We start from the raw sequence: 25,516 nt of genomic DNA on the forward strand, positions 1-25,516 counted from the left end.
TCTAAATGAAAGGTGGTTTTTATTATTATTCATTGTTACCCAGATCTATGACCAGTTGAGTGCAATTAGAATGAAAAATACCAATGGTTACCTGTATGTTTTTAGGTTTCCTACTTTCTTTATCTGTACTGATTTCTGTATTATTGTCTTTCTGATCAAATAGTCTGGCTTTTAATTAGCACTGGAATTTCACAATCTGTTTTGCTCTGCTTGTATATAGAGTTTCTCTGTGCTTGTACAGCAAACAGCAATGATTCTCACACAATATGAAGAAAATCTGTTCCTCTACCAACAACAAAATTCTTATGAGTTTTTGGACACAGCTGTTCTAGGAAGAAAAATTAATAAGAGGAAAATTATTCAGTCATTTCATTAATACCAATATTGTGAAACTGTTAGATTAGAGATTCCTCCTCCATGGGTCATAATTATATTTGCTGCTCATTGAATCCAACAGAGAAGAGGCAACAAAATGTGTTTTCAAATGTACATATTGTAGATATGTATATAGAGATAGATATATAGAGATAGATGATAGATAAATGATAGATAGATAGATAGATAGATAGACAGATAGATAGATACAAAGATCTATCTGAGGGAACCAACTGCCTTCCTCACTATTTCTGGTTGTGAATGTAATACCATAGTTTGGACTGTCATAATAGCATTAGTTGCAGCTCTGAATCATGAGACATTTGGGGGAGGGGGAAAGTGTGATTTTGTGGTTCCACGCTTTATCTTCCTTCATATTTCTGTCATGCTATGGCAGAACATCCCCTAGAGAATCACAAGGGTAGACAGAAAAGTTCGAAGTCTTAACACCCACTGCAGATCAAGTGGAAGAAAAAAGTAAAAAATATCACAAATGCATGTTTTTAAGATGAAACTAACCTCTATAGAGTTGCATAAAATTGTTTCTGTGTGAATTTAGAGCCAAAAATAGCAGAAGCACATCCCCTAGTTTTTTTAAAAAGGTATTGACTTGCATCAAATTCAGTTGAAAGGCAGTAAAAGTGTTACATAAATACCAAGAGCAATTTAACTTGGCCAAGGTGACCCTTCAACTTCAGACAATAATACTTGGCTAGATATTTGCAGTTTATTTAGTGTAGTATATCACACATGCTAATCTGAGATCTTCAACTACAGCATGCAAGTCTAAATCTCTGTCAAGAAGACATAACAACCCCAGCCTGTGTCCAGATACATAATTTAGAGATTAAAATGTATATATTATTTATTGAAGAAGTTTTAGTGGTTGTTACATTTTTTCTCTCAACAGTTTTTTTTTCAACAGCATTCTTTCTAAAATGCTAGGTCTAGAGAAATGTAAAATATTAATGGGATAGATATCATAGCTTATGATACAAACACAATACAAATGAAAGTCCAGGTTCACCCTGCTGCTATACAGCTTGCATTGTACAAATGATGTGCAACCTGTGCTTTGCAGTTGGATATTTTTTCATTTTTTAAATGTTATTACAGTGTATTTCTAAAGTTTTTCTCTTCCCATGCAGAATGTAAACCACAGTTTACTTGCTATCTTGATTTTTATTTGTTCCCATTTTTCTTTATTTTAGATGTGTGAAGTCTCAGAAAGCCAAAAATGTATTAATTAATTTTTCATGTTCAGGACCTGAAAGAAGACTTGTACGTGTTTGGAGATGGAATTTTTTCTGTATTTTGCCATAACATGCTTAATTTTGATGGACTGCTGTTTCACTTATTGCCCCTGAGTAGGATAAGGGCTGTAAAATGCAGCATGGGTAATGGAATGAAACAAAGCTCTATTCCTTTTATTTGCACTAATCAATTTATCCTGCATTTTGCCAAGCAGTACTTGTGTTTTCTCATTCATTAAATCAGGGGCACTGTTTACTGCAAAACACAGTAGGTAAGCTCTTTCAGAAATGCTGATTCTTCTCAGATCCACACCTTTTCATTGTTCCAGATAGGTTTCAATTTATGTGACAAGCAAGAACTAAAAACCAGGAGACAAGATGAACACAACATTGCCTGAATATCTGCCGTTGTTAGTGACATGCAGACCTGTTATCAAAACATACCAGATTTCCTTCTGTTTAACTTATCATTTGTCTCCAATGGCTCTTTCTTTTTCTTCCTTTTTAAAATATTGCTGTGGATGCCCTTTTCCTTATATGCTTTCTTTCATCTTATCCTTCTTATCTGGGGTTGTGGAAGGTTGGTTGGGGGATGGGGTTTTGCTTCATTTTGTTTATTTTAATGAGTAGCACTGTCTAGGTGATGAATTTTCAGCTATGCCAAGGCTCTGATTTGCATAGGTCAGTTACACAGTGCTGTATATCTATCTTTGTAATTCTTCAGCTATTCTAACTGCTAAATTGCTTATGCATGTGGGTTAGTGTTTGCAAGTGGCAGTATAAGTAGGTAGAAAGTATAATATCCAGAACAGTGGGAGTGTTCTGGAAGTACTGGGAGTAGCAGTAGGGGACTCTGCAGTCTTGTTGCATATTCAGGACTATAGTAGTCAAGGTATATTGGGGAAAAATATTTTCAAATAATTTTTTATACTTAGAAAGATCTCCTGAATACAAAAAAAAAATCGTGTAATATATTACCAGACAGTAACAGAAGACCCTGAAATCTGAAGTTTATATTCAGAAATGAGACTTGAAGGACACTTTTGTTACTGTCAGGCAGAAAAACATAGCAGAGCTATCTTGCCTTTAAAGAAATATTACAAAAATATTCATATCTAAGTGGTTTTTTGTCAGGTCTGTAGCAAAGATAATATTCCACAGAACTGAACCATTAAATAACTACAGGGCATCAAAAGTAGATACAGCTTTTGCTACACACAAAGCCAGTTATTTCTCAAGTTGCCCCAATTTTTTATTTGACTGAGGAAAACAACAAATTAAAACTTTATAATTTAAATAGAAAGGATTAATGATATGCATGACAAAAGTTTATTACAAAGTCCTTTGAAAGAACAATAATTCAAGAAGCTCTTGATATGTTGTGTGGCAAATCCAGTCATGTTTCTGGGTGAGCTACATAGAGCCTTCAGTAATAAATGTAATTCCTTCCTTGCCATTTAGAGGTTATTCTACTTTTCCTTTTATCTAGGTATTATAGGCTCAAGTATATTTGCTGCAGTAAAGTGCTTTGAAAGCAATTTAGGAATGGTATGTCTATGCTCTTAAATATATCCAACAGCATTTGCATGCCTACACAATATAAATAAAGGGTTTAGGACCCTATTCTCTTGAGACATCTATGCAAAAGATGTCCATGGACCTTAGCCACACACAGCAGATCAGTTATAAAAATGACTGTGGCATAACTTTATGATAAGCAAGTGACCCAACTGTAGTGCCATGAGACCTGAACTCAGGACTCCAATCCTGTAATACCACACAAACATTTTCTTTAAAGCATGTGCCAGGATGGAAAATTAATCTCAGGAAAATGTCAGAACAGAAATGTCATCGAAAAATGCTGCATTTGGGGATTAAATAAATAGAGGCAAGGAAAGCCTTATAGGAAGCCCTTCCTTTTTTGTAACGGCAGTGAGCCTTCTCAGCTTCCACTGAAATTGTGCTTAGGACTTTCAGGACCAAACCCCAAATGTGTCATCCATCAGCAGCTTTCCCACAGCAGTAAGCTCTCCTCCAAATCCATGATATCTATTCAGATCACACATTGCTACATCATTAGAAGCAGCACTGGCTTTCGGCAAATATTTTTGTCATTAGCCCTGCTGACTTCAAAGAACATAAATTGAGCAGCAATAGAGCATTTCTTTTACCTATTAAAGTCAGAAGACTCCTGATGTGTAATGTAGTAGCATCTACCTACAGAGTAGTAGAGATCTAATAGGACTTTGTTAAATTTTTGAACTGGATTATTTGAAGTGCAATTTGGTTGTTTTTTAAGGCACAAGCCTTTGTATCTTGTTATACATTCAAAATATAGATGCTTTTCAAGAGATACTTCTCTCCTCTTTAAATATCAGCCGAATGATTAAAGTGAGACAGAAGCTGTAGACAGCTGTGGGAACACCTACCTGGTTACAGATGATCATAAAAAGCAAATATTTCACCAGTTTCGCTGGTTGCTCTTATGGAATAAAATGTTGCTGATGGTAAAACTGAAATCTTGTATTGCCTTTTACTGACAAGATGTGATTTCCATTTCCATGGACTCATTTTACAGATTCTTACATATGTACAAACTTTAATCTGGTATTTATATTAACATATTTTGATTGAATTTGCTACATGAAGAATAATTTAAGCTATTTGTAGCAAAGGAAAGCCTGTTTGGGTTTTGGCCGAATGATAAGCCAGGTGTGCTTCAAATTCACTTTGCAATTATATCCTCTACAAAAACAGAGCAGGTAAACAATAGCCTAATTACTACAGCTGGTAAATGAGAAATTTGGAAGACACAAATTACGGAGCACAGGTGGTCTTGTAAATGGTATCATTTCGAAAATTTTAATGTTCAGTGACCCATAAAGATGAATAGCCACATTTTGTGGTGGTGTTATGCAATTTCAGGTAATGTTGAAATAGCATCTCCGCAAATTTCAGTAATTCTTCTTTTATTAGAGTACTTCCACATGTGTGTAGCTGCAGAACTCAGTTCTGTTATCTGCAGAAAACTCAAAGAAAAATAAAAATGTCTTTTTTATTAAGAATATTTCTGGTAACTGCTCAAAAGTGTGTAGCAGTAGAATTGCCCTGTATAGAGCGCACACTTGAATATCCTCCATGGTAGGCTATTAATAAATTCCAGAATTTTACAGGTTAGTTCTCTTATCAGCACATTGTACCAATCCACACTTTAAATTATTTATTTTCTTTGCTTGGTTTATTTTTAAGTAATAAGGAGGCCCGCTTTCAAGTATATGTGCACTAAGCACTACTTAGAACAACTTGGATTCTTTTTTGCTAGCCATGATTGATTAAAATATAATTTGGGCTGTAAATGTTTAATCTCACTAGGCTACAAAACTGTGTGACATGTGGGGTTCTATTTAGTGAGAATTTTCCTGAACAGCCAACCTAAACAACTGACTCCAATAATTTCAGGTTTTCATTGTCTCATATATTTTATACCAACATAAACTATGCAACAAGAAGTTGATGGTGTTTTGTCCACAGTTTAATAAAAATTATTTATGACTTCCATAAAGTTAGTACAAGGAAAAAGTATTTCTAAATTCTGTTTTCAGTTAAGTAATTTTATCTCTTTCTCTTGTATCATCTCACCAGAACTTTGATTTGTTTCCTTTTGTTTATTTTTGTCTAAGCACGTGACTTAGATATTCTCTCTTTTTGTTTTGGCAGTTGAATAGAAGTAAATACATCATTCTGACTCTGTTGAAAACTGAGGTACAATGAATCACTGAGATGTTCTTAATGATAGAGAAAAAAATGGTTGTGTACATCTTCACAATGGTTTTCACACCCCCAGCTGCATGAAAATACAAATAAGAAATTGCAGTTGTCCCAAGGAAGTGAGGCAACTGAAAGTGTTGCTTTTAAGGTTCTATTAGAAAACTGAAATTATCTCAAACATGCAATGCTTTCAAACTAAGTACATTAGAAAAAAACAGCAGAATTCAGTGCACAGTAACAAACACGTGGAACTTCTTTGTATGTGTAGCTAGGCATTTTTAGAATTGCATTCCTCTCTTGTGAGTCTTTTCTCCTTTACCAGCCCCTTGCTGTCCTGGAGGCATCTGGGGGTCAACCTAAATACCTGAGGATAGTTAACAGACTTCCACACCATACTGTAAATGCAAATACATTCTGTATATTACTAGTGGAAGGTGTCCTATTATTATTTTTATCTTCTGTTTCTGTGGTACTTTCTTATCTTTGAGCACATTTGTGAGTTTGCTGCATGTCATGCTGGACTGCCCTGGGAAGGATGCTTTGCCCTGGTCTCTGACTGAGACTGAAATCCTCCAGCTCACTGTAGTTCAGGGGTAGTTCATCCTTTCTCTATGAACTAGCTTTCATATAGAAAGGATGTTCACTTAGCAATGAGGTCCTTTGGTTTGAGGTGATTTTGAACTAGTTTTTTTTCCCCAGGGAGACTTAAAGTAGAAGACTTATTAAGTAGGAAACACTAAAAATAGTGTTGGAAAACTTCAGTATCTTCCCTGGCTCTTGACAAACAAAATTATTAATTTTTTTTTTTCTTTTAGAATAGTTTTTTCCAAGAGATAAAGGACCCCAGAAGACTTAGAAAGTAAAAATGTAAATTAATAATGTATAAAATGTCTAACATAATATATAATATGTTATAACATATAATATGTTATAATAATATACTGCTATGAGGCAGCTGTATGTATGAGGGGAAATTCTGCACTCGTAGATGAAAAGAATTATTCAGGAGATTGACATCTAGATATGTCATCTATCATCCCAAATGATCTATTTGAAAGAAAAGTCCTTTCACTTTGATGGATGTTCAGCTATTTGAGATCATTGTGGATGTTCATCTTGGAGAAACTCCTTTATAACCAATACAAACATCTGTGAAATGTGAAGAAAATGAAATGTGATCTTTTGGTATGCATGTTGAATATATCCTAACAGTTTCCACTTCTAATTGGAGTGGAGTTGTTCTAGAATATTTGCAAAACTTAGACCTATACTCAATGCTGAGTGTTGACATAAAAGTAAGCAGCTATTTTCCACATTAAAGATAGTTGAATACAGTGCAAATTGGAACAAAAAGGAAATAACTATAATGACAAACATGCTTACTTTAGAAACGGTTTGTAGAAGTTTATGTATGGTATGTACATTATAGGATTTGCAGTCCTTTAAAAGGAATTGTCCTATAAAATTGTATCTCTGTAGATGTGCATTAAATAGATATAAAAACTAAAGTATGTCTCTCCCACTTAGTTATTGAATAGTATTGCTAATGCAGTGGAGAAAAGCTAATTATCTCTACTCTAAAGCATCTCAAATATATGTCTATACAAATCCAGTGACCTTCACTTACAGAAATATGTCATTTTATTACTGTTTTTTGTATTGACTTCTCATTTATTTTTGCATGGCAGTTACTGCGGAAGATTTTTAATCAGTATATAAAGAAAAGAAATACAATTATTTTTCTTTTTATATATCAATATATACATATCAATTACATATTTGTCTGTGAATTCTGTTGTGGAAAGGTATAATAAATACTCAATTACTTTACAACGTCTCTAATTTGGAATAAGGTGTTCTTTAAGGTCCCGTCCAACCCAAGCCAGTCTATGATTCTATGAAACTTGTAGGGCTAAGAAGATAACTCAAAAGTCTATAATACACTTCAAAATTATATTAACTTTTGTAATTGCAAATGATGCTACTCAAAAAAGAAGAGTGAAGGAAAAGGTTATAGGTTTAGCACCTTTGCCTTGGCCAAAGTTAATATATGAGGCATTAATGTGGCAGCTGGCCTGTGTGTGTGTGTGCAGTGTACAGATGTGGTTTCCAGGAGCAGTCAGAACTGACTTTGGAAAGGTGATATTTCTGGCTCTTGATCTATGCACCTTGCCCAGAAAAGCTCTGACAACTTCATCCACTTGCTCTGTACAAAACTGCTCGGTTTTTACAGTAAGTGCTACAAATTGTAGCAACCTGTGACCTCCTAGACATGACAAAAGCCACTTCCACCTCAAAAGAATAAGACATGTCCCAGAAGAATACAAAACTGAGTGCACTGAGAAGTGAGGATGACCCCTGCCTAAGCTGTTCCTTCCTTTTAGCCTCTTGGCAGACCATCTGGTTAGTAATCTTGGTGGAGGTTGGTAAAGAGAAACAACTCCAGTCCAGAGAGATCTCTCAGACTGGCCTCACCCAACATGCCAAACAGATGTCACAAAGTGCAGACAGGTGCAGCCAGCACAGCAAAGACAGGCTGGCAAGTGTTTTCTAGGTAGCTTTTGAATGTTTGCAGTCTGGGTCCATGAAACCTTCAGTAGTAAAAAATGTGTTTCTGGACAAACTCCATGATTTCAGTGTAAGTTCATAAAAATGGGCATGTCAAGACATTGTCCATCATTAGAGGAAAGCCATTATGGCCATCATGAACTGGGGTTTTTTTTGGTCCTTGGATATCACGAACTCTCACTTTCCCAGAAACTGTTTCGTTTGTTTGCTTACATTGAAAGTGTGGTCCTTCTGTTAGATCAGTATGAGTGCCCATAATTTTTTTTTTTTTGTTAATGTGGAAATTGATTATCACTAGAAACCCTAGTGTAGAAAAGATTAATCTGTGACTGTCTAAGTAACAGGGAAAAATTGCATTGATGTGACCCATATTGTGTTGGCAGGTTGTCTGGCAAGTCCTGTTCCTAGCACTCTGGCATCTCACGTGAAAAACTACTGACTACAGAGTAAGGGTTGTGTAGTCGTGCCAAAAAGTCATGTGAGAAGAAAGAGCCAGTAAAACTATTCACAATATGGCAAATACTTGAGCTACATAGCAAAATTTCAAAATCTTTTGAAAGATGGGATTCAGTTGACCGAATTTTGCAGTTTTATTTAGCAGTGAAGATGAGGGTATTATAACAATAGTGCACTCTTTGAGAAGAAAAGCTGTTTGGTATAAAGCATAACTGAAGGGAATTTCAAGGGCATGAAGGAGAAGTGGGGTCTTATTTATTCCACTGCAAACTTTGGAGTTTAGCTTGCTTCTCTTCAAGCATTATGCAAGTTTTGCTGCAAGCAAAGCAGTCATCAACAGACTCTAGTTTCCTCTGCAAGCACATACCTTCAATACATTTTAAACAATTATTTCAAGGATCTGAAATGCAAAGCTTGGGTTTTAGTCAAGCTTGTAAGGTCTCACCATGACGATGCTTCTAAATTATTTCAAAGAGAAAAACAAGGTAGAAGATTTCATGTTCCTTGAAAAAAAATTTGCATTTGAAATCCCATATTTGAAAGATATGAGTTTAGAAAGCTTTAAGTAAATTGGGAAGGAGTTCATGCTCTTTATCCAAACAATTTCACTGTGGAAAACTAGATGTCACTTTTATTACGTAAGGTGTTGGTCTAGTAAATAGGCTTCACTCAGATAAATAATAGCATATTAATTTTTATATAAATTAATGGAACTTGTTTGCAGTGGTACCTACGAGCAGCAGTTTTTCTTCTAGCCAGAGAAGAGGAGGAAGTGAGGACATGTGAGGGAAAAACAACCTGGCCGCTCCAAGGTCAGTGGAAAAGAAAGAGGGAGGAGGTGCTCCAAGCATCGGAGCCGAGATTCCTCTGCAAGCTGCAGTGAGGACTATGGGGAAATAAGCTGAGCCCCTGAAACATATGCAGTCCACAGGGAATGCAGAGATCTGCTTGCAGCCCGTGGGGAAAACGCTCATGCTGGAGCGGGTGGATGCCAGAGAAAGCTGTGATCCAAATGGAGAGAGAGTGCCCCTGCTTCCAGAGATACAGACAGAGGGCATTTGCTTCCAGACTAGAGCAGTGTTTCTTTGGAAGACTGTGGAAGACTGTGGAAGACTGTGACCCACATCACAGCAGTTTTGGGAAGACTGTTTGCCCATGGGAGGGACCTAACTGCATAGCAGAGAAAAGACTCCGTGAGCACACAGAAGATCTCGAATGACAAACTGGCCAAAATCCCCACATCCTGTCTCCCTTCGGTGCCATTGGGAAGGAGGGAGGGGCTGGGAAGAAAAAAAGGTGTTTTAAAGGCTTCTTTTACTTTTCATTATCCTCCTCCGACTCTCTTAATAATAAATTTACTTTATACATTTAAATGTGAACATGTTTTGCCCTTAGAGTGTTTTTCTCCCAGTCCTTAAGTCATGAGCCCTTTGTTAATTTTTTTCTCTTTCCTCTGCCCAGACAGCAGGAGAGGGTAAGAAAATTACTTTCCTGGGGGCCTGGCATTTGGCCAAAGTCAAACCATGACAGGGACCCAGCCAGGGTCTTGCTTTCCTCCTTTGGCCTTTGTGAGAAGTGTGGTGGTGTTTTAAACTTGAACTTAAGGCATGCAGATCAGCGTCACCTTAGGGTAACAGTACGAAAAATAATTGGAGGTGATGGTTGTGTGATAGATGAAGGGATTCAATGTCCATTAATTAGAAAATTGGGGGAATGAAGCAGTCCAGCTCACTGCTCCCAGGTTTGGCTGGTGTCTGAGCAGTGCAGCTCTGGTAAGGGATTTTAATAGTTTGTTACATAATCTGATCTTACTGGCTAAGGCAATCCTATAGAAATTGAAAAACCTCATAAAATCTTGTCTTTTGTTTTGGGAGAGAGAAAAGAAGAGTTCTAGTATGTAATAACTGACTTCAATATTTTGAAGATTAAACAGGAGACAATTGGAAATTTTCCTGTTTTCCAATATCCTAGAAATAGTAAATGCTTTAAAATTTTGAAAATGTGACACTTGGAATCAATTTTTTCATGACAACTTACCTAAAATCTCAAACTTGCCCTTGTTTTGTAGAAATGAGTACAACACACTGAGAAATTGTATATCATTTGCTAAGGTACAATCTTAAGCATGAATCAAATTCTGAAATAAGAAGTACTATGCATAGGCATTTATTCTCCTCAGTTAGTAGGGCTTAAAGCTGCCTCGTTTTGCTGGCATCCCATGGGATTTTACTATGTCAGGTAGTCAGGAAATCAAGTGAACATAGGTTTTATAATTTATTGAACATACACTTCTCTTATTCAGTGGGAAGAAATTTAGGTTTGAAGAACTGTAATTTCTTTCAGTCCAAACAGACAGGTCGCTCAATACAGGTATTAAATGGCATTTATTATTTAACAAAACTATTATTTATATTGATCTTTTAAATTTGTTTATCTCCACATTACTTCCTCCTGTAGTCAGTTGCTCTATAAAACTAACAAATCCTCATTGGAGAGCTGTTAATCAGAGACTTTTTGAACTATCTGTTTTATTTCAACTATGAATTGAAGTATTTTTCATGGTTCAAGTTAAATTGTAAATAGTGACCTGCTTAGTTTGGTTTGTCCTGTTCATAATTTCTGATCATCATTATATTATTTAGTAATTCAATGCAGTATAAGTGACATGAGAAAGGTTTCAAAACTGGTGTCTGAAGTTTTAACTTCCCTTTACAGAAAAGTTATTTTGCTTTGTTTCCTGTCACCACCCCCCTAAAGAGTTTCAATTTGTCTTGCAGACAATTTGATGCTTTCAGGTTAGTTTCAGTGTGTGTTCTTCCTTTTATGTCCTTTTGAATCTTAAAAGCTTCAAAAGCATATAGAAAATTATGCTTAAAACAAGCAACAATTCAGTGGAAGGAAGTTCACTGCTTATAAAATGATATTTGAGTGCCTTCCCCATACAGCAGTCCTTTTTGTGTGTAAGGAGAGAAAGGCATGAAAAGGAACATGTTTTGCCAGCTTGCAGCTTGGGTGGCTAAAGTAAGCTAAAGCAGCTCATAAACATGTCAACTCCCAGCCTCAGTCCTTCCCAGAACCCACAAGAGTCACAGGAATATGTGTTCTGAAAATGCTCTTTTCCCCTCCTTTGGCATTTAGATAGAGTATCTTGATTATACATATGGAACTAATCATCTACAAGGGAGTGCTGTAACAAGAATGTATATTAAGGCATTCCCTGTATAAAATTTGCTGAAAATGCAGTATATAAAATAGTTAACAGTTTGCAGTATATGACCTCTTGGTTTTTCATTGTTATCCTGAATTTCCACATGTGATTTATTTGATATTTTATCTCAATTATATAAATGTTTTTTAAATTATTATTTTATATTTTTTCTTTTTCAGGCCTGGCAAAATGTCTCAGCAGAGAAAGAGAATTTTCATCTGGCCTTGAAAAAGGAAGAAAATCAAAGCACCCAGGAGTGTGATTCTCAAGATGTAAGATTAGCTCACCTGAAAAACAAGGCCTAATGTAGGCTGTATGAAAACATGAATGCTTTAGGCAACTGTCAATGAGACTTTTCCTATTCAAGATGGTAGACATATTTTATAAGCCCGCTATGTTCTGTATTAAAAGCATTTGCTGAGGAGCAAATGCTCTTTGCTGTCAATCTGTGCATATATATTATCAAGGTGTTTTTTTTTTTTTAACTGCTTAATAGAACTGGTAAAGCTGTTGCAGGAAGAGCACTGGTGGAAAGTGGTGTCATGTGATGTTTAACCATTTCAAAAATTTGTTCCTGGTTGAAGTGTTGCCTGCATTATAGTGAGATGCAAAACCCTTGTTTACATGTCATTATATTTATTACTAATTTATTTACTTCTAATAATCAGGCACAGCCTTCACAGATGCTTTGTTTAACAAAGCAAAGCCTTTGGGGAGATGTAAGACATGACAGCATAACAGTTGAAAGGATGTGATATCATTCACTGCCAGTCTAGAAAAGCTGTAAGCTGTGTTTTTCTTATGACAGCTCTGACAGAAAGCTGAATCTGGTGCTTTTACTGAGACAATACACTCAGTCAAACAGCATGGTGTGAGCTCTTAACAGAAATCTCAAATGCATGTATTGTGGCTGTAATTATAAAGGTACAAATAGAACAGGGAAAAAAAAAAGAAAAAATAAGCGAGACAGATTTTGTTGTGAGAGTCTGCTCTGACTGTTGAGGATTTTCTGCTCAAAAGTTCAAAAAGTATAGTGCTACTCTGACTAATTTGCAGGTGAAATATAAATATAGAATATTCAATATATATTAAATATATTGTTATATCTTGAGATAAAACAAAATCTTACGGAGGTAAATGAGTAGCTTGCTGTTAGTGATCATGACAGTGTGAAGAAAATTCTGGGAAAAAAAAAATCTTAGATGATTCAGTATACAATAAATTTTTAAAAAATTATATAGTATCCATTTATTACAAAGGTGTTACAAGTTTGTTCAGTTAAAAGTTACTTCCCTTCTGCCACATCATCTAGAGAACCAGGAGAAATTATGAAAATCCATGAGTGCATACTTTGCTGTTGCACATTTCTTAATACCTAAAGGTAAAGGAAACTTCAGTTGTTAATAAAATTTGAAGGAGAGGAAGTAAAACATGTAAAACTATGGAGTGAACTCCATTTAGATTATGACTAGAAGTTAGTTATTCCTTGGAAAAGTTGTGTAAGGCTTGATGAAATATAGAATACTTTTAGTAGAGACTGAAAAAATTTAGGCTAAATACTTGTGTCAGAAATTTTAAACAACTCTTTTTTTACAGAAGTAGATACATTAAAAGAGAAAGAAAAAAACAACTGGTAATGTATTTCAAAAATCAAAACAGTATTTAATTTCTGTATCAAGTACTGCATGAAAGACACCTAAAAGATTCACCTTTCCATAAAATCAAGGTTTTAGTTATTTAGATTAGCTGGTGGTTGTTTTTTGTCCTTCTAACAGCTACTGTTTTTAACTGTTTAGTCAGTCAGCAACATTTTAGTCTGTCAGCAGGCAGACACACTGTCCATCTTAACATAGGCTAAAATGGACATAAAAATAGTGCAGGTATAGACATTGGTCTAGCAACCTTTTCTTCATCATCATCATCATCATCATCATCATCATCATCATCATCATCTCACATTAACATAGAGAGAAAGAAAGACACAAGGAAGAATTCAAATTATTAGCTTTGAGAACTGAACTAAAAATGTTCTGTCCACAATTAGCCTTTTTATATTGGCATTAGAGATACCACTTTAAGTTCTGAAAGAACTGGAAGGAATTTATTTTCCCAAAGGATCATATTCCTTCAGTAATACAAAGCTGCACTTTGTACCTGTGAACACTATCACTTGGAGAAAATTCAACACTTGGGAAGAGTTTTAATTGTGTTTTTTCATTACTTGACTGTGCGTAATTTTTTCTGAAGTTTTTACAGCTGCTTGAATTCAAATGAAGGAAGATTAAGGTTGGATGGTTAAGGTTGTAATGCAGCATTTTAAAGAAAAATTAGTGAAGATGTACTTAAAACTGTGTTGCCTAGAAACCTAATATTTCAATATGTCAGCAATCCTTTCTCAGAACTTTACAAAGATCATTTTATTGTGTCTCTGATAAATAAAATGTGATTTCTATTTAGAAAGAATTAAGGTAGTGAAGACTAACTAGAGAAGAACATGCAATCTTACAGATACTGAGGCAAAAGTAAAGCAAAATGGTTAGTTGCTTGTTCCAATTGGTATTTTTAAGTCTGTATGGCTAAGCATCTCTATGTTAAATTTGTGATCTTTCTGCAATTTTGTATTTATGGGGTTTATGCCTGTTCAGAGTAATTAGTGTAGTTTACATTAGGACAAATACAAATGAAAATTTATTGGCAAATGGGATACAGAGTAGCAAATTTGGAAATTAGACACTGCTGATATTTATCTGTAATGAAATTTGGTATAGGACCAGTAATAGCCAGAAGTAGGTAGAATATCCTGTGATACAGAATCTGAAACTCATCATAAACAACAACAACAAAAAAATTAACTTCCATATTGTTGTAAAAGTTTCCGTTCTTTAGATTATTTGTACTTTATTAGAGGCATCTTGTCAATACTACTTTTTCTTAGCCTTATCCAGAGATGCTTTCCTATGTCTGACTCCTGAAAGTCTCTGTGCAGAACCAGAGTTCTGCAGAGCTTTTTCCTCTGTATCCCTTCCTTTTTCTGTCTTCCCAAAAGCTTTTGGGATTTTGGCTTTTACACCATAATTTACTTCATTCCCTTTTCATGTGAGATAATTCTTATGCATGTAACATATCATTTTAAACCATCTACTTGGTATTGCTAAAACATCAAAGAATTTATAAAATTATTCTTCGTTCTCTGTTGTCATATTAGATTTTTTGCTTTGTCCTTATAGAATTTTCTCTGGTAAATAGAAGTGGTAGTGCTTTTATTTAGTGCCTTAATTTCCTGCAGTAAAAAAACACTATATGTTCATTAACCATTCAACGACAAAGGACATTCAGTATTGGAGCCAAAACTGTACACATTTCTAAGCAACTACAGCATTTTGCTTTATTTTCTAAAATCAGTTTCAGTTTCAGAGCTTTGATCAAATTGCACTCTCCAATTCTTTTCCAAAGGGCATAATAAGAGAAAAAAAAATAACCATTTTTATAACAAAATTTCAAACTAATAAAATCCTTAAAGTAAATTTGATTCTGTAAATGAGGACTAGGAAGGTCATAAGAAGTTACATCATCCGAGTTTAACCATCCCCTTAGCACACTGTGATCTAAAACAGGAAAGGGATATGAAAAACTGCAGAGGTGTCTTCTGAAAAGGTATATGCACATTTCACATGCTTCTTGTTCTGTTCCTTTCTTCTAAACAGTGATTAAAGCAGCTTCCAGTACAGATCTGTAACAAATTCATGAGCAAATCTGATAAAACATGTCTTTGAGTAAACTGTGAACTTAACCTGACAACTAAGATAAATAGTTATCTTCAGAATTAACTCAGTACTTTCTCCCCCATCATGCTTTACAAACAACTTAATATCTGCTTTTTGTGCCCTCTGAAGCCAAACGGAGTAGAGATGCAAAAAAAAAACCCACTCAAACTCCAATGTCTGGTCAACTAAATCTGTATGATGCTCTTTAGGAGCAGCAGAATTATTTTCTAACTGCAAAAGATGTTATAATACCACTTATTTAAACTTGATTTCCTGTCCACTTGTGAATTACTTGGCCTTAAATTGTTATGATTTTTTCGACCGTAAAGCCAGTTCTGATTTGCTGAGTTGATGCAGTAGAAAATACTTCTAGTTACATTGTTCAGCTGTTCGTAGATAAAGTTGCATGATTTAACAGCCAATGGACATGCTGAGTTCTGACTGGCTTGTTGAAATTTTTTAAATAAAGATGCACCCTTCATTTATCCACCTTTGTCATTCATACATCCAGCTGTGAAGCTCTCCAGCTTTGCAGTGTTATTTACTAGGACAATTGAATACCATAACTTCTCAAATTTTGTATACATTACCAATGAAGACGCAGATTTTATAACCGTAATTTCACACACAGATAGTTTGTTAATTGGGCTGCATGCTAAGCTGAGGAAAGCAACACAGCAAGTGGTTTTTGCTTTTTGATAGTTTCTACCATGTCAAGCTCTCATTCTGTCCTTTTGTACTGAGTGTACCTCTCATGGGAGGGAATCAGACAGACAGACAGAGAGTCACCCAGACGAACATACAAAACAATCCACTACCTGGCATAGAGGGAACTAACAACAGTAACAAAAGTTTAATATTTTGCTTTCTTTGTCTGTCACCTAAGGTTGTGAAAGGTATTCTGGTTCTTTGGGTTTGTATTCCTCCACTGATCTTTAGCTGAGGGACACAAAGATGTGTGTGTTGTGTGTATTTGTATATTTATGTGTTTATATAGGCATATATATATATATATATGTAAAAGCACATAAATACACACATGGCGGTGTGGGGGTAGGGGGTGTATGTGTATGTATTTATTTATATATATGCCTGAGGTCATGTGTGGATGGGATTCAGTCTGGGTTCTGTTAAACCCAGTCCTGTGTGTGTGTGTGTGTGTGTGTGTGTGTGTGTGTACACCTCGTCCATAGGAACTGGTTACAGTCCTGCCTATTGAACTGTTGTTGTTCAATCTGTAATTTATTTGGTAATTATATACAATGTTTTACAGTGACAAGCAGTCAATAATGAATATGTTATGCTTTAACATCATAAAGACATTCTTAAGAAAAAGTCCCCCTCTTTCTCCAACAGTGATCCATATGGTGTGCTACTAAAAGGAAAAGATCTCTGAGTGAACAAATATGAAATACTACAGACATAAGACTTTATTGCTCTTTTCCTATCAAAATAGCTTTTGTTATCTGGTCTATGAAAAGAGTGTGCAAGACTACTCACCCATAAAGCATTGTTTTATCGTTTGCTTTTATTTTCTCTAAAGCAGACCTGCTTTTTTTTTTCTTCCTTTGCATATGTCTTAAGAAGTTGACCTTATTAATACAAGTAATAGTTTTTGCTTCCTGTCTCCTATAAATTATGTTGGTGAAATAGTTTACCTGATTTCATGTTCTAGTATGTACAGTCAGAGAAAATTCTGGATATGTAAATTATCATATTTAATTATCATTATTTCTATCCTCTTCATTACACATTTCGCAGTACTATTGATCATTTGACCTATAGTATCTTTTGTGCTCAAGCCACACACCTAGTAGTCACCTAAATCTTCATTTTTTCTGATGACAATTCAGCTTGAAATACTATTTTTAAATCTAGATTAAGAGTAAATAATTTAAATGGAAGTTTTGACAGGACCACACTTAAAAGGTTTTGAAGTATTACAAGTCTACTAAAAATTGCTACTCTGTCATCTGACTTTTTAGTCTTTATCTAAGACATAAACCACATGTTTGTTTGATGTTTTGATTTTTTGTCATAAAAGAAGTAGGTGCTTTATCAATAGACTTTGTTTTAATCAATACTGCCTTGATTATTCCCTACATGAATCCAATTTTTATTTGCTAGTGTCTAGAGTGGGAAAATATGAAAAAGAGTTCCCCACATCAAATCCATCTGCATCATCTCAGAGGCTAACTTCAGTAGCTTAAACATGACTAAACCCCCCCCACTGTTACATTGGAAAGAGTCTTGATGATTTAAAACTTTAAAAAAACCCAGTCATTTTCACTGCATTTAAATGTATCACTTTTAATAGCAAAACAAGTAGAGAAATTCTAATATGAACTCATTTTAGAGTAATGACCAAGTATTATGAATATTTGACTCTATTTCATGTTTCAACGCCTTTTCTTATGGCATCCTTAATCCTACTCCTGAAGGGACTTTGATTTAAGTACAGTAGAATTTTCAGTGTTGAGTAAATCTCTGGTTTCATATCTGAAGATATCTTTAGTTCAAAAATCCACTTTGTAATTAATTTTATTTACGCTGTGCAACTCTGTTTTCCCAGATATTAAAAAGCATATTGGCAAAGAATATAACATTATTCCTTGAATAAAATGACAGCAATTAATGCAACAAGATTTTCTGCCTTGAGAGTCATCTGACTTCCCCATTCAGTGACTTTATATCCCTATTCAGGGATTATTATACATAAGAGATCTGGAGTTTAGACAAGAGGATAGTAATAGAGAAGTTCTAACTGCAATGCTGATTTTCTACTGTTTGCTACTATTTCCTCACCCATAAAAGACACTTGTAATTAATTTTCTGTTCCCTAGGACCACTTGTAGAAGTAAACTTCACTATTGGTGATGAGATTTAAACATGAAGAAAAAAAGCTGGATAAGTATCAAGTTGTTAAACTTGCTGTCACAAGACTTTATTGTTGAAGACTGTTACAGGGATGATGGGAGTCTGGGACAAGCTTAGCTATGAAAACTTTGTTCCATTTCATCAAGTAGGCTTAAAAGAAGACCCAGTAGGGTTTTGTGGTTTTTTTGTTGTTTTTTTTTGGTTTTTGGGTTTGTTTTTTTTTTTTTTTTTTGAAAACTGAATATTTTTGGAAAAAATATGAAGTAGCTATCTCTGACATTTCTATTGACAGGTTGCCAAGACATGTTTGGGGAATCGTAATGATTCAATATCTCGTTTGAAGGCAGCAGAAACAGAGACAAGCTTTCAGGTATTCTCTTTCGGAGTAATTTTTTGGGGTTTTACTAAAAGGTCTTGTGAAATTCAGTTACTTAAAGTATACTTACACATTCTCCACCAAGTTCTGTCTCAAAAGAGAAGACTACTTAATTCAGACTTTGACTGCATCTGATTACAGTTCATCTGTTCAAAATGTTTTCTGGCTGGTAACAATTTGCAAACTAGTAAATATTTGGAGAGCTGGTAGTCAAATGAATGAGTAGTCAAATTACTTAATTTGACAGTGTGATGTGTATAGCCCTGGAAGCAGGAGTAAGGAGAGATTTCCAAAATAATTAAATATTAAATACATATATAATTGTTTATATCTATATCTATATATAGATATACATACGCATATACATATATATATATATATATATATATATATATATATATATATATATATATAATATGCAGTGATATGAAGCTGTATGCAGCATCAGACTTGTATGGTTTTGCACTGTGAAGGTTGTTAATTATGCTTTCTTTAATAGAGATCAGGACCCTTTTTTAGGGACAATTCCATTGCCATGGAATTTTAACATACTATTTTTATTTCTGCTTACGTATGTATGTATTCTATAAACCATGTTTTTACCTCTACAGAAGTTTCACAGCCCTCCATGGACAAAACCCGAAGATAAAAAATCACCTGGAAAAAATGAGAAAAAAAACGAAGAATCAGTTAGTACACCAGAATAAAAACTCTAAATGCTACTAATCTACATTGAAAAATGCCAATCACTTCCATTCTCATGTTCTGCTAGCACAAAGGCATGAAATGTCCCAGGTTTCTAAAGCATGGATTTTTCACTATTTTATGGATGTCTGTAAATTAGTCTAGAACAGACCAGTTAACACCTTACAGCAATAATCCAAAATGGATGTTTGAAGAAATGCTTTGTAATGCACTCCAGTCTTTGAGTTCTTGTTCTTCCTTATCAGTAATTGTATACTATAAATTACCTCCTATGTAAACAATAGTCATTCTCAAGTATATTTCTCAGTCTATTTCATGTAATTTTGTGGCAGATTAGGTTCTAATATTAAGTCAGTGTGCGTGTGGGGGGAAGATACCTGTGTAACCATATTTGAAGTACAATCCTTAAGTGCAACTGTAAAAAGATAACTGTGTGTGGGGGGGTCCATGTATACTTACCTTTTAGTAATTCCATCTCAAATCTACTTACTTACACAATAAAATATGTTTATTTTGTTCTTTTTTTCCTCACTGCTATCTTAACTAGTCCATTTTTGAACACTGAAAAGCTGACAGAATTGGATTTTAAGGGATGGAGATAGAGAGGATCATTACTTTGAGGATTCAAGCAAAAAAAATTTGCAGGTGGTACTGAGTTACAGTTTCATAGTTTGGATGACAGCCATGGGAAGTCAGTTTCATCCCTTTTATTTGTGCTGATCTCAACAGGATGAAATATACTTCAAAGGGTAAAGCCTTATTTTGTCCACTACAGTTGGCCTTTGATCACTCCATCAGGGAGGACTGATTGGAGTAAGCTCTGTCACTCGTGGATTCTTTCAGTGTCTCCTTAGTCACATCCTCTGTGACAAGAAAGCAGAAAGAAAAGGAGAAGAGAGAATGTTTTACTTGTTTGTGTGTATGTCATTATTGGTCTAATTTAAGAATCCATAGGCCATATCTTTTTGGGATGCGAATCTTTCAAGCATGGTTGGAATAGTAAACTGCCTGATGCAATGCTATGCTATCCCTAGCAAGAAGTCTTTTAAGCATTTGTAACTTGTAAACTTCCACCTTTGTCTTAATGCACACCTTAGCACATTTTTACTAGATTTAAAGTAGTTATAATAATTTCCTTTTTCTTGCTTTGTATCAGTTTAAAAGCAAATAGACTAATCTTTTATTTGACTTAGTGATGCTCTGTCTTCAGTTTTAGCTTTTAGGATTTTACCTCTCCTTCAACAGTCTCCTTCAATACCTGCCTTTTCCTTGCTGATATGAGTAATCTTTCACCCTGACACTTTGTATATGCTCCTCTACTCAAAGGTAGATAGTTGCAGTTTCTCTGCCTTGAGAAAATACAATTTTAAAAAGAAAAAACCTCATGAGCTGACCAAATGATGACAAAGTACAGCTTAAGACTATCCATGTTAAGAGTCTAAAGACATGAAATTGTGGCCACAAAATTAATCAGAAAAGAGATGTGGCTTTTTGCATTTGATCCTAAATCTTGCTGAAGACAGTCTGCTGTCTTTCAGAATTTTCATTGAGCAAGAGACTTGTGATCTTGTCATATCTACAGCTGGCATTAATATCTAGTGATGCCAAAAGCAACATTTCTTTGCATATGACACACCTTAACTGAAAAAGTCACTGAAACTCTGTTTCAGTCATCTGTCAAGAAAGGATCTCCACTGCACAGTGGCTGAAGCCCTCCAGTAGGACAAAAGCCTGTGAGCACAGTGCTTCCTGTAGCTTTAGAAAGAAGCCTTTGTCAATAGGATCCCCTTTATCAGTCAGCCTGTAGTAGATACTAACTAACCACAAGGTTCCTTTGCTGCCTTGGTCACTGATTCTTACCTACAGGCTTTTGACTTGCTCATGGGTGTTCTTCAAAGACAGCTCCTCACATGGAACCCACTTCTTGATGTAGAGGGCAATCCCTCATCTCTCCTTCCTCCCCTGTATCTTCTGAACAGGCTGTAGCTATCAGTAGGGACACTCCAGTCATGGGATTCATCCCACCAAATTCCAGTAATGCAACAAGGTCGTAACTTTCTTGCAGTGGCTTCCAGCTCCTCCTGTTTCTTGCCCATGCTGCATGTGTTGATTTGAAGGCACCTCAGCCTGCCTGTCAGCCATGTCACCTTCCCAGAGGAACACCCCTTTTCTTCCTTTGACATAATCTTTTCTGGTGTTTTCCCTGTCAGCTTTTATTCCCTTGCCTTTCCTGACAAAGCCACCCCTAGACTTGCCTTGGCCTCTTACCACTCCCTTGCACTTCACTGCCTTGCATGCCCATCTCCTGCCTTGACTTGCTTACAACTTTTGTCCCTGGGCTTGCTTAGCTTTGCCTACCCTTCCTTTGCCTTGCTTTGCCTTTCCCATCCGAACCTTGCATTTCCTTACTTACGCCTCTATGTCCTTCCCTTGCCCTTCCTACCACTCTGCTGTCTTGCTTTGCCATAGTCAGTCACGCTTCACCTTGACTTTCCTAGCCCTTTATTCCTGTCTTTGCCTTGCCTCGCTTTCTCCTATGACTCTCATTGCCTTGCCTACCCTTATCTTGCCCTGTTTTGTCTTTCTCTGCTTGGTAGAGTGTACCTTGCACCAGAAACACTGAAGAGAAGTACTTTCCTTCCCAAAGAGTGGAACTGATGTTCTCATGCAAGAGCTCACCACCAACATTGAAGATCACACAAATAGATAGACCCTACATGAAAGGTGGTAGGACAGATATCAGATATCAGCTCCCTGGGCAGCCTATAACCTCCACCTGAAACACCAGCATTACATGCTTTCCTTCCCATGGAAAAGACCTTCCTGAATTTTTCAAAGGCCCGCCGAAAATCAGGTTTTGGCTTACAACAATGCATATATTCAAAGATTGCTCTCACACAAGAGAGAGAGGGACAGAAGTAACTTGCTGGCATTTACTTCCCATGGGCAGCTTCTAACCTACAATTTAGACACTAAGACTCCATGCTTTCCTTTCCAGGAAAAAGGCCTTTCCGACACTTCCCGCAGGCAAGCCACAAAATGAGGATACAACCTCCAGTAATTAATACATCCAAGGATTGCTCCCACACAACAGAGTACAGAAGAAAAGTGATTGATGACATTTACCTCCCATGGACAGCTTATTAACTCACCTGAAACACTGAAGCTTTCCTTCCCAAGGAAAAGCTCTGTCAACAGGCTAGCAATGATATGAGGATAAAGACTGGAGGTATTGCTCCTACTCAAGAGAGAGCAGGACAGAAGTGATTCTTCAGCATTTACCTACCTCAACATCCTATAACATGCACTTAAAACACTGTGGTGACATCCTTTCTTTCCCCTGGAAAAGCATTTTTTTACACTCTCAACAGGCCAGCACCAAAATGAGGATACCACCTCCACTAATGAATATGCCCAAAGATTGAGCTCACACAAAAGTGAGCAGAACAGAAGTGGCTTGCTGGCATTTACTGCCTGCTGGAAGGCTACAACCTACATGTGAAACACTGAGGCTGTATGCTTTTATTCCCATTGAAGCCAGGCACCAACATTTAGATACTGCAGTCAAGAATGAGCATGTCTGAGCACAGTCCTAATGCGAAAGTGGCAGAACAAAAATATCCTGCTGATCATTACCTCCCAGGGCAGGTAAAGATGTACTCTGCAGTCTGTACATGAACCACTGTGGCTACATGCTTTCATTCCAATAGAAAAGCACTTGTGGACATACAAAAGTGTATGCTGCTGCATAGAGCTGAGAAGGAAATTGCACACCGCCATAAGGTGTGTGCACTTTGCATGTTGCAAGGGAAAGGTGTGTGCCACTTCATGTGAAACACACACTTCGTGTGTGTCACTTCAGTGAAATCTTTCTGTCCTGGAACATTTTGTTTGAGAGTAGTGACAAGACTTTTTCCACGTCAGATCTGTGTATTTTGTGGTTTAAAAATACCACGTTTACGTCTTTAGCAAGTGCACACTGCCATCTAGCAGAGCTATTGAAATGTGGCTGTCCTGGTTTAGGGCACATTTTGGAGGAAACGTCTCAACTGGGGTCCCTCTAGAAAGCAAATCCAAGTGGCCCCTCCCCCAACTGGTTCAGGAAAAGATTTCCTTGGACAAAAGTGGGAAAAAAACCTGTTTATTTAACAGGCAAAGCATTCACCAGCACAAAAATTGAACAATATTAAACAATAAAACCTCTTGCTGGTCCAAAGCGATGACAAACTCCCCTTCATGGGCTGTAGCTCGGCTCACTCAGTCTGTGATCAGTTACTCCAGGACAACAGCACTGGGAAGGTAAAAGCCAACAAGTGCTTTCCCCTGGTACCCTTACTGTGGGATCAGTAAATGCAGCAGTTCTTTTTCAGATCTTGCATCGATGAGAGAGAAAAAATGTGATGGTATATAAACCTGAGAAAAAAGTGAATAACGCCGTGTTACGTGAGCACTTTAGGGACTGGGAAAGGAAAGCGATGCCCACAAATATAATTTTGTTCCAGGATCTTGTTTTTGGGAGCACTTGCTGGATGGTTTAAATTTTAGATGTCATTTCTTGCAAGATAAAATGTGCTGTTGAGAAGAAAAGCACATAACACCAATGTGTGTGGTGCAGTTCAAGGGGAGTGAGGGAAAGGTGAAGCCAGCAACAGCTTTCTCCTCTTGCCCATTTTGTGTACAAGGTTTTTGTGTGATATTTTCAATTTTGTAGCTAGTGTCTTCAAAAGTGAAATAAGTTGATAATACATACGACTGGAGAGGAATTCATATTGCCCCTTGATTATTGTGCGAATTAAGCGTTTCAAATGGACAGTGAAGAGCTTATGCAAATTCCTTCTCAGTTCAGTAACTGCTGCCACCATTAAAAAAGTCCTAGAACAGAAAAGAGTGCTGGGCATCACTTTTCCCCTACAGTCTTAAACTGCACAACACACATTCTTGCTATGCTTTTTACTTTCAGCTGTTTGCACTCTTATATTTTTTCTCGCTCTCTGAGCCTATAATTTTAATCTGGCCACAAAGAGTGACAGGGACAAAAGAGTTTTTGGGTTTAACATACACATCAGAGAGTATCAACAACAGCACACTGCCAGGGCTTTGAGCTTTTCTATCCTACTATGTGTACTACCACATTCTTTCTAACACGCAGGTTTTAGAACAAATGGTGCTGGCAGCTTTCCTGTAAACTACACTACACACATACTGGAGCTGTGTTTTTTGTTTCCAGCTCTGTATACCTTTACATTTTTTCACTTTTGCAGAGTCCAACTACAAAATCAAAAATGTCTGGCAAAAATCTTGGTCACAAAAAGAGACCAGAAAAATTTTGCTGGCTCCTCTTTTAACGTGCATCCTCTGAATTTTAAGATACACCATGGAGCTATGCAGTTTCCTATTGGACTGCATGTACTGTTGTAGAGCTCAACTTCAGAACTTAACAGGTTTAGTAAATTGTTACCATACTAAATGTCCTAGAACAAAAAGCCAGAGTTTTTCACTTTCTTCTTGCACCTTATAAACTGCTCCACACACAGTTCTAGGTGTTTTCTTCCTCAGCCCTACATACAACTGTACATTTTAAGTCTTCCTAGTTACAAAATTAAAAACAAAAATATTCAGCAGCTAGTCTCACTAGCCAAGGTCCAGAACAAAGAGCGAGTGCTGAATTGAACCCTTCCTTTTCAACCTGTAAACTGCACTGCCAACAATAAAACTATTCTCTTTCTTTCCTGGATATATGCAGGATCTCATTCTTTCAGTCTTGAAAGCTGAGAAAAACAGAATCCAAAACTGCACCCCTCCACATACTGCTCCCAAACAAAGGCGCTAGGAGAAAAAGCTCTTGGCTTTTACCCTGCCTCTGTCGCCGTTCAGCAGTTCCACGAGACAATGATGTTTATTTGCAAAAAAAGTAAATGGACAATGGCTAACTAAGCAACTCAAATTACAGATCCAAAGCTGAAAACGGCGCTACTCTTACACAGCATATCAGGACAGAAAGATGCTTGGTTTCAATTTCTGGATTCAACAAATGAAATTTGTTTACCTATTGAATACAATCCAGGGCTTGCTTCCACAAACAAGTTACCAAGTTAGAAAACATTTAGCAGGCCTTTACTGACCATTGACAGCCAAAAGAGAACCAGAAACACTAGAGCTGGATACT

General features: G+C 36.3%; 1 protein-coding gene across 2 annotated transcripts in view; it reads left to right on the forward strand.

The window, feature by feature from the left end:
* Nucleotides 1–19,881, forward strand: part of LUZP2 (leucine zipper protein 2) — a 135,416-nt gene extending 115,535 nt beyond the window's left edge. The window contains exons 10-12 of one of the 2 annotated variants that reach the window (XR_008437432.1): nt 11,808–11,900; nt 18,236–18,639; nt 19,257–19,277. Coding sequence is in view for 1 of the 2 variants with exons in the window: in XM_053979204.1 (XP_053835179.1) it covers nt 11,808–11,900; nt 18,562–18,639; nt 19,257–19,352 (267 nt within the window). In the remaining variant the exon portion in view is untranslated. Of the gene's footprint in view, nt 1–11,807; nt 11,901–18,235; nt 18,640–19,256 lie in introns of both variants that reach the window. The other variant, XM_053979204.1, reaches the window with a different exon arrangement.
* The last annotated feature ends 5,635 nt before the right edge of the window (nt 19,882–25,516 follow it).

Source organism: Vidua macroura, chromosome 6 (assembly GCF_024509145.1).
Source record: "Vidua macroura isolate BioBank_ID:100142 chromosome 6, ASM2450914v1, whole genome shotgun sequence".
NCBI classification, from domain to species: domain Eukaryota; kingdom Metazoa; phylum Chordata; class Aves; order Passeriformes; family Viduidae; genus Vidua; species Vidua macroura.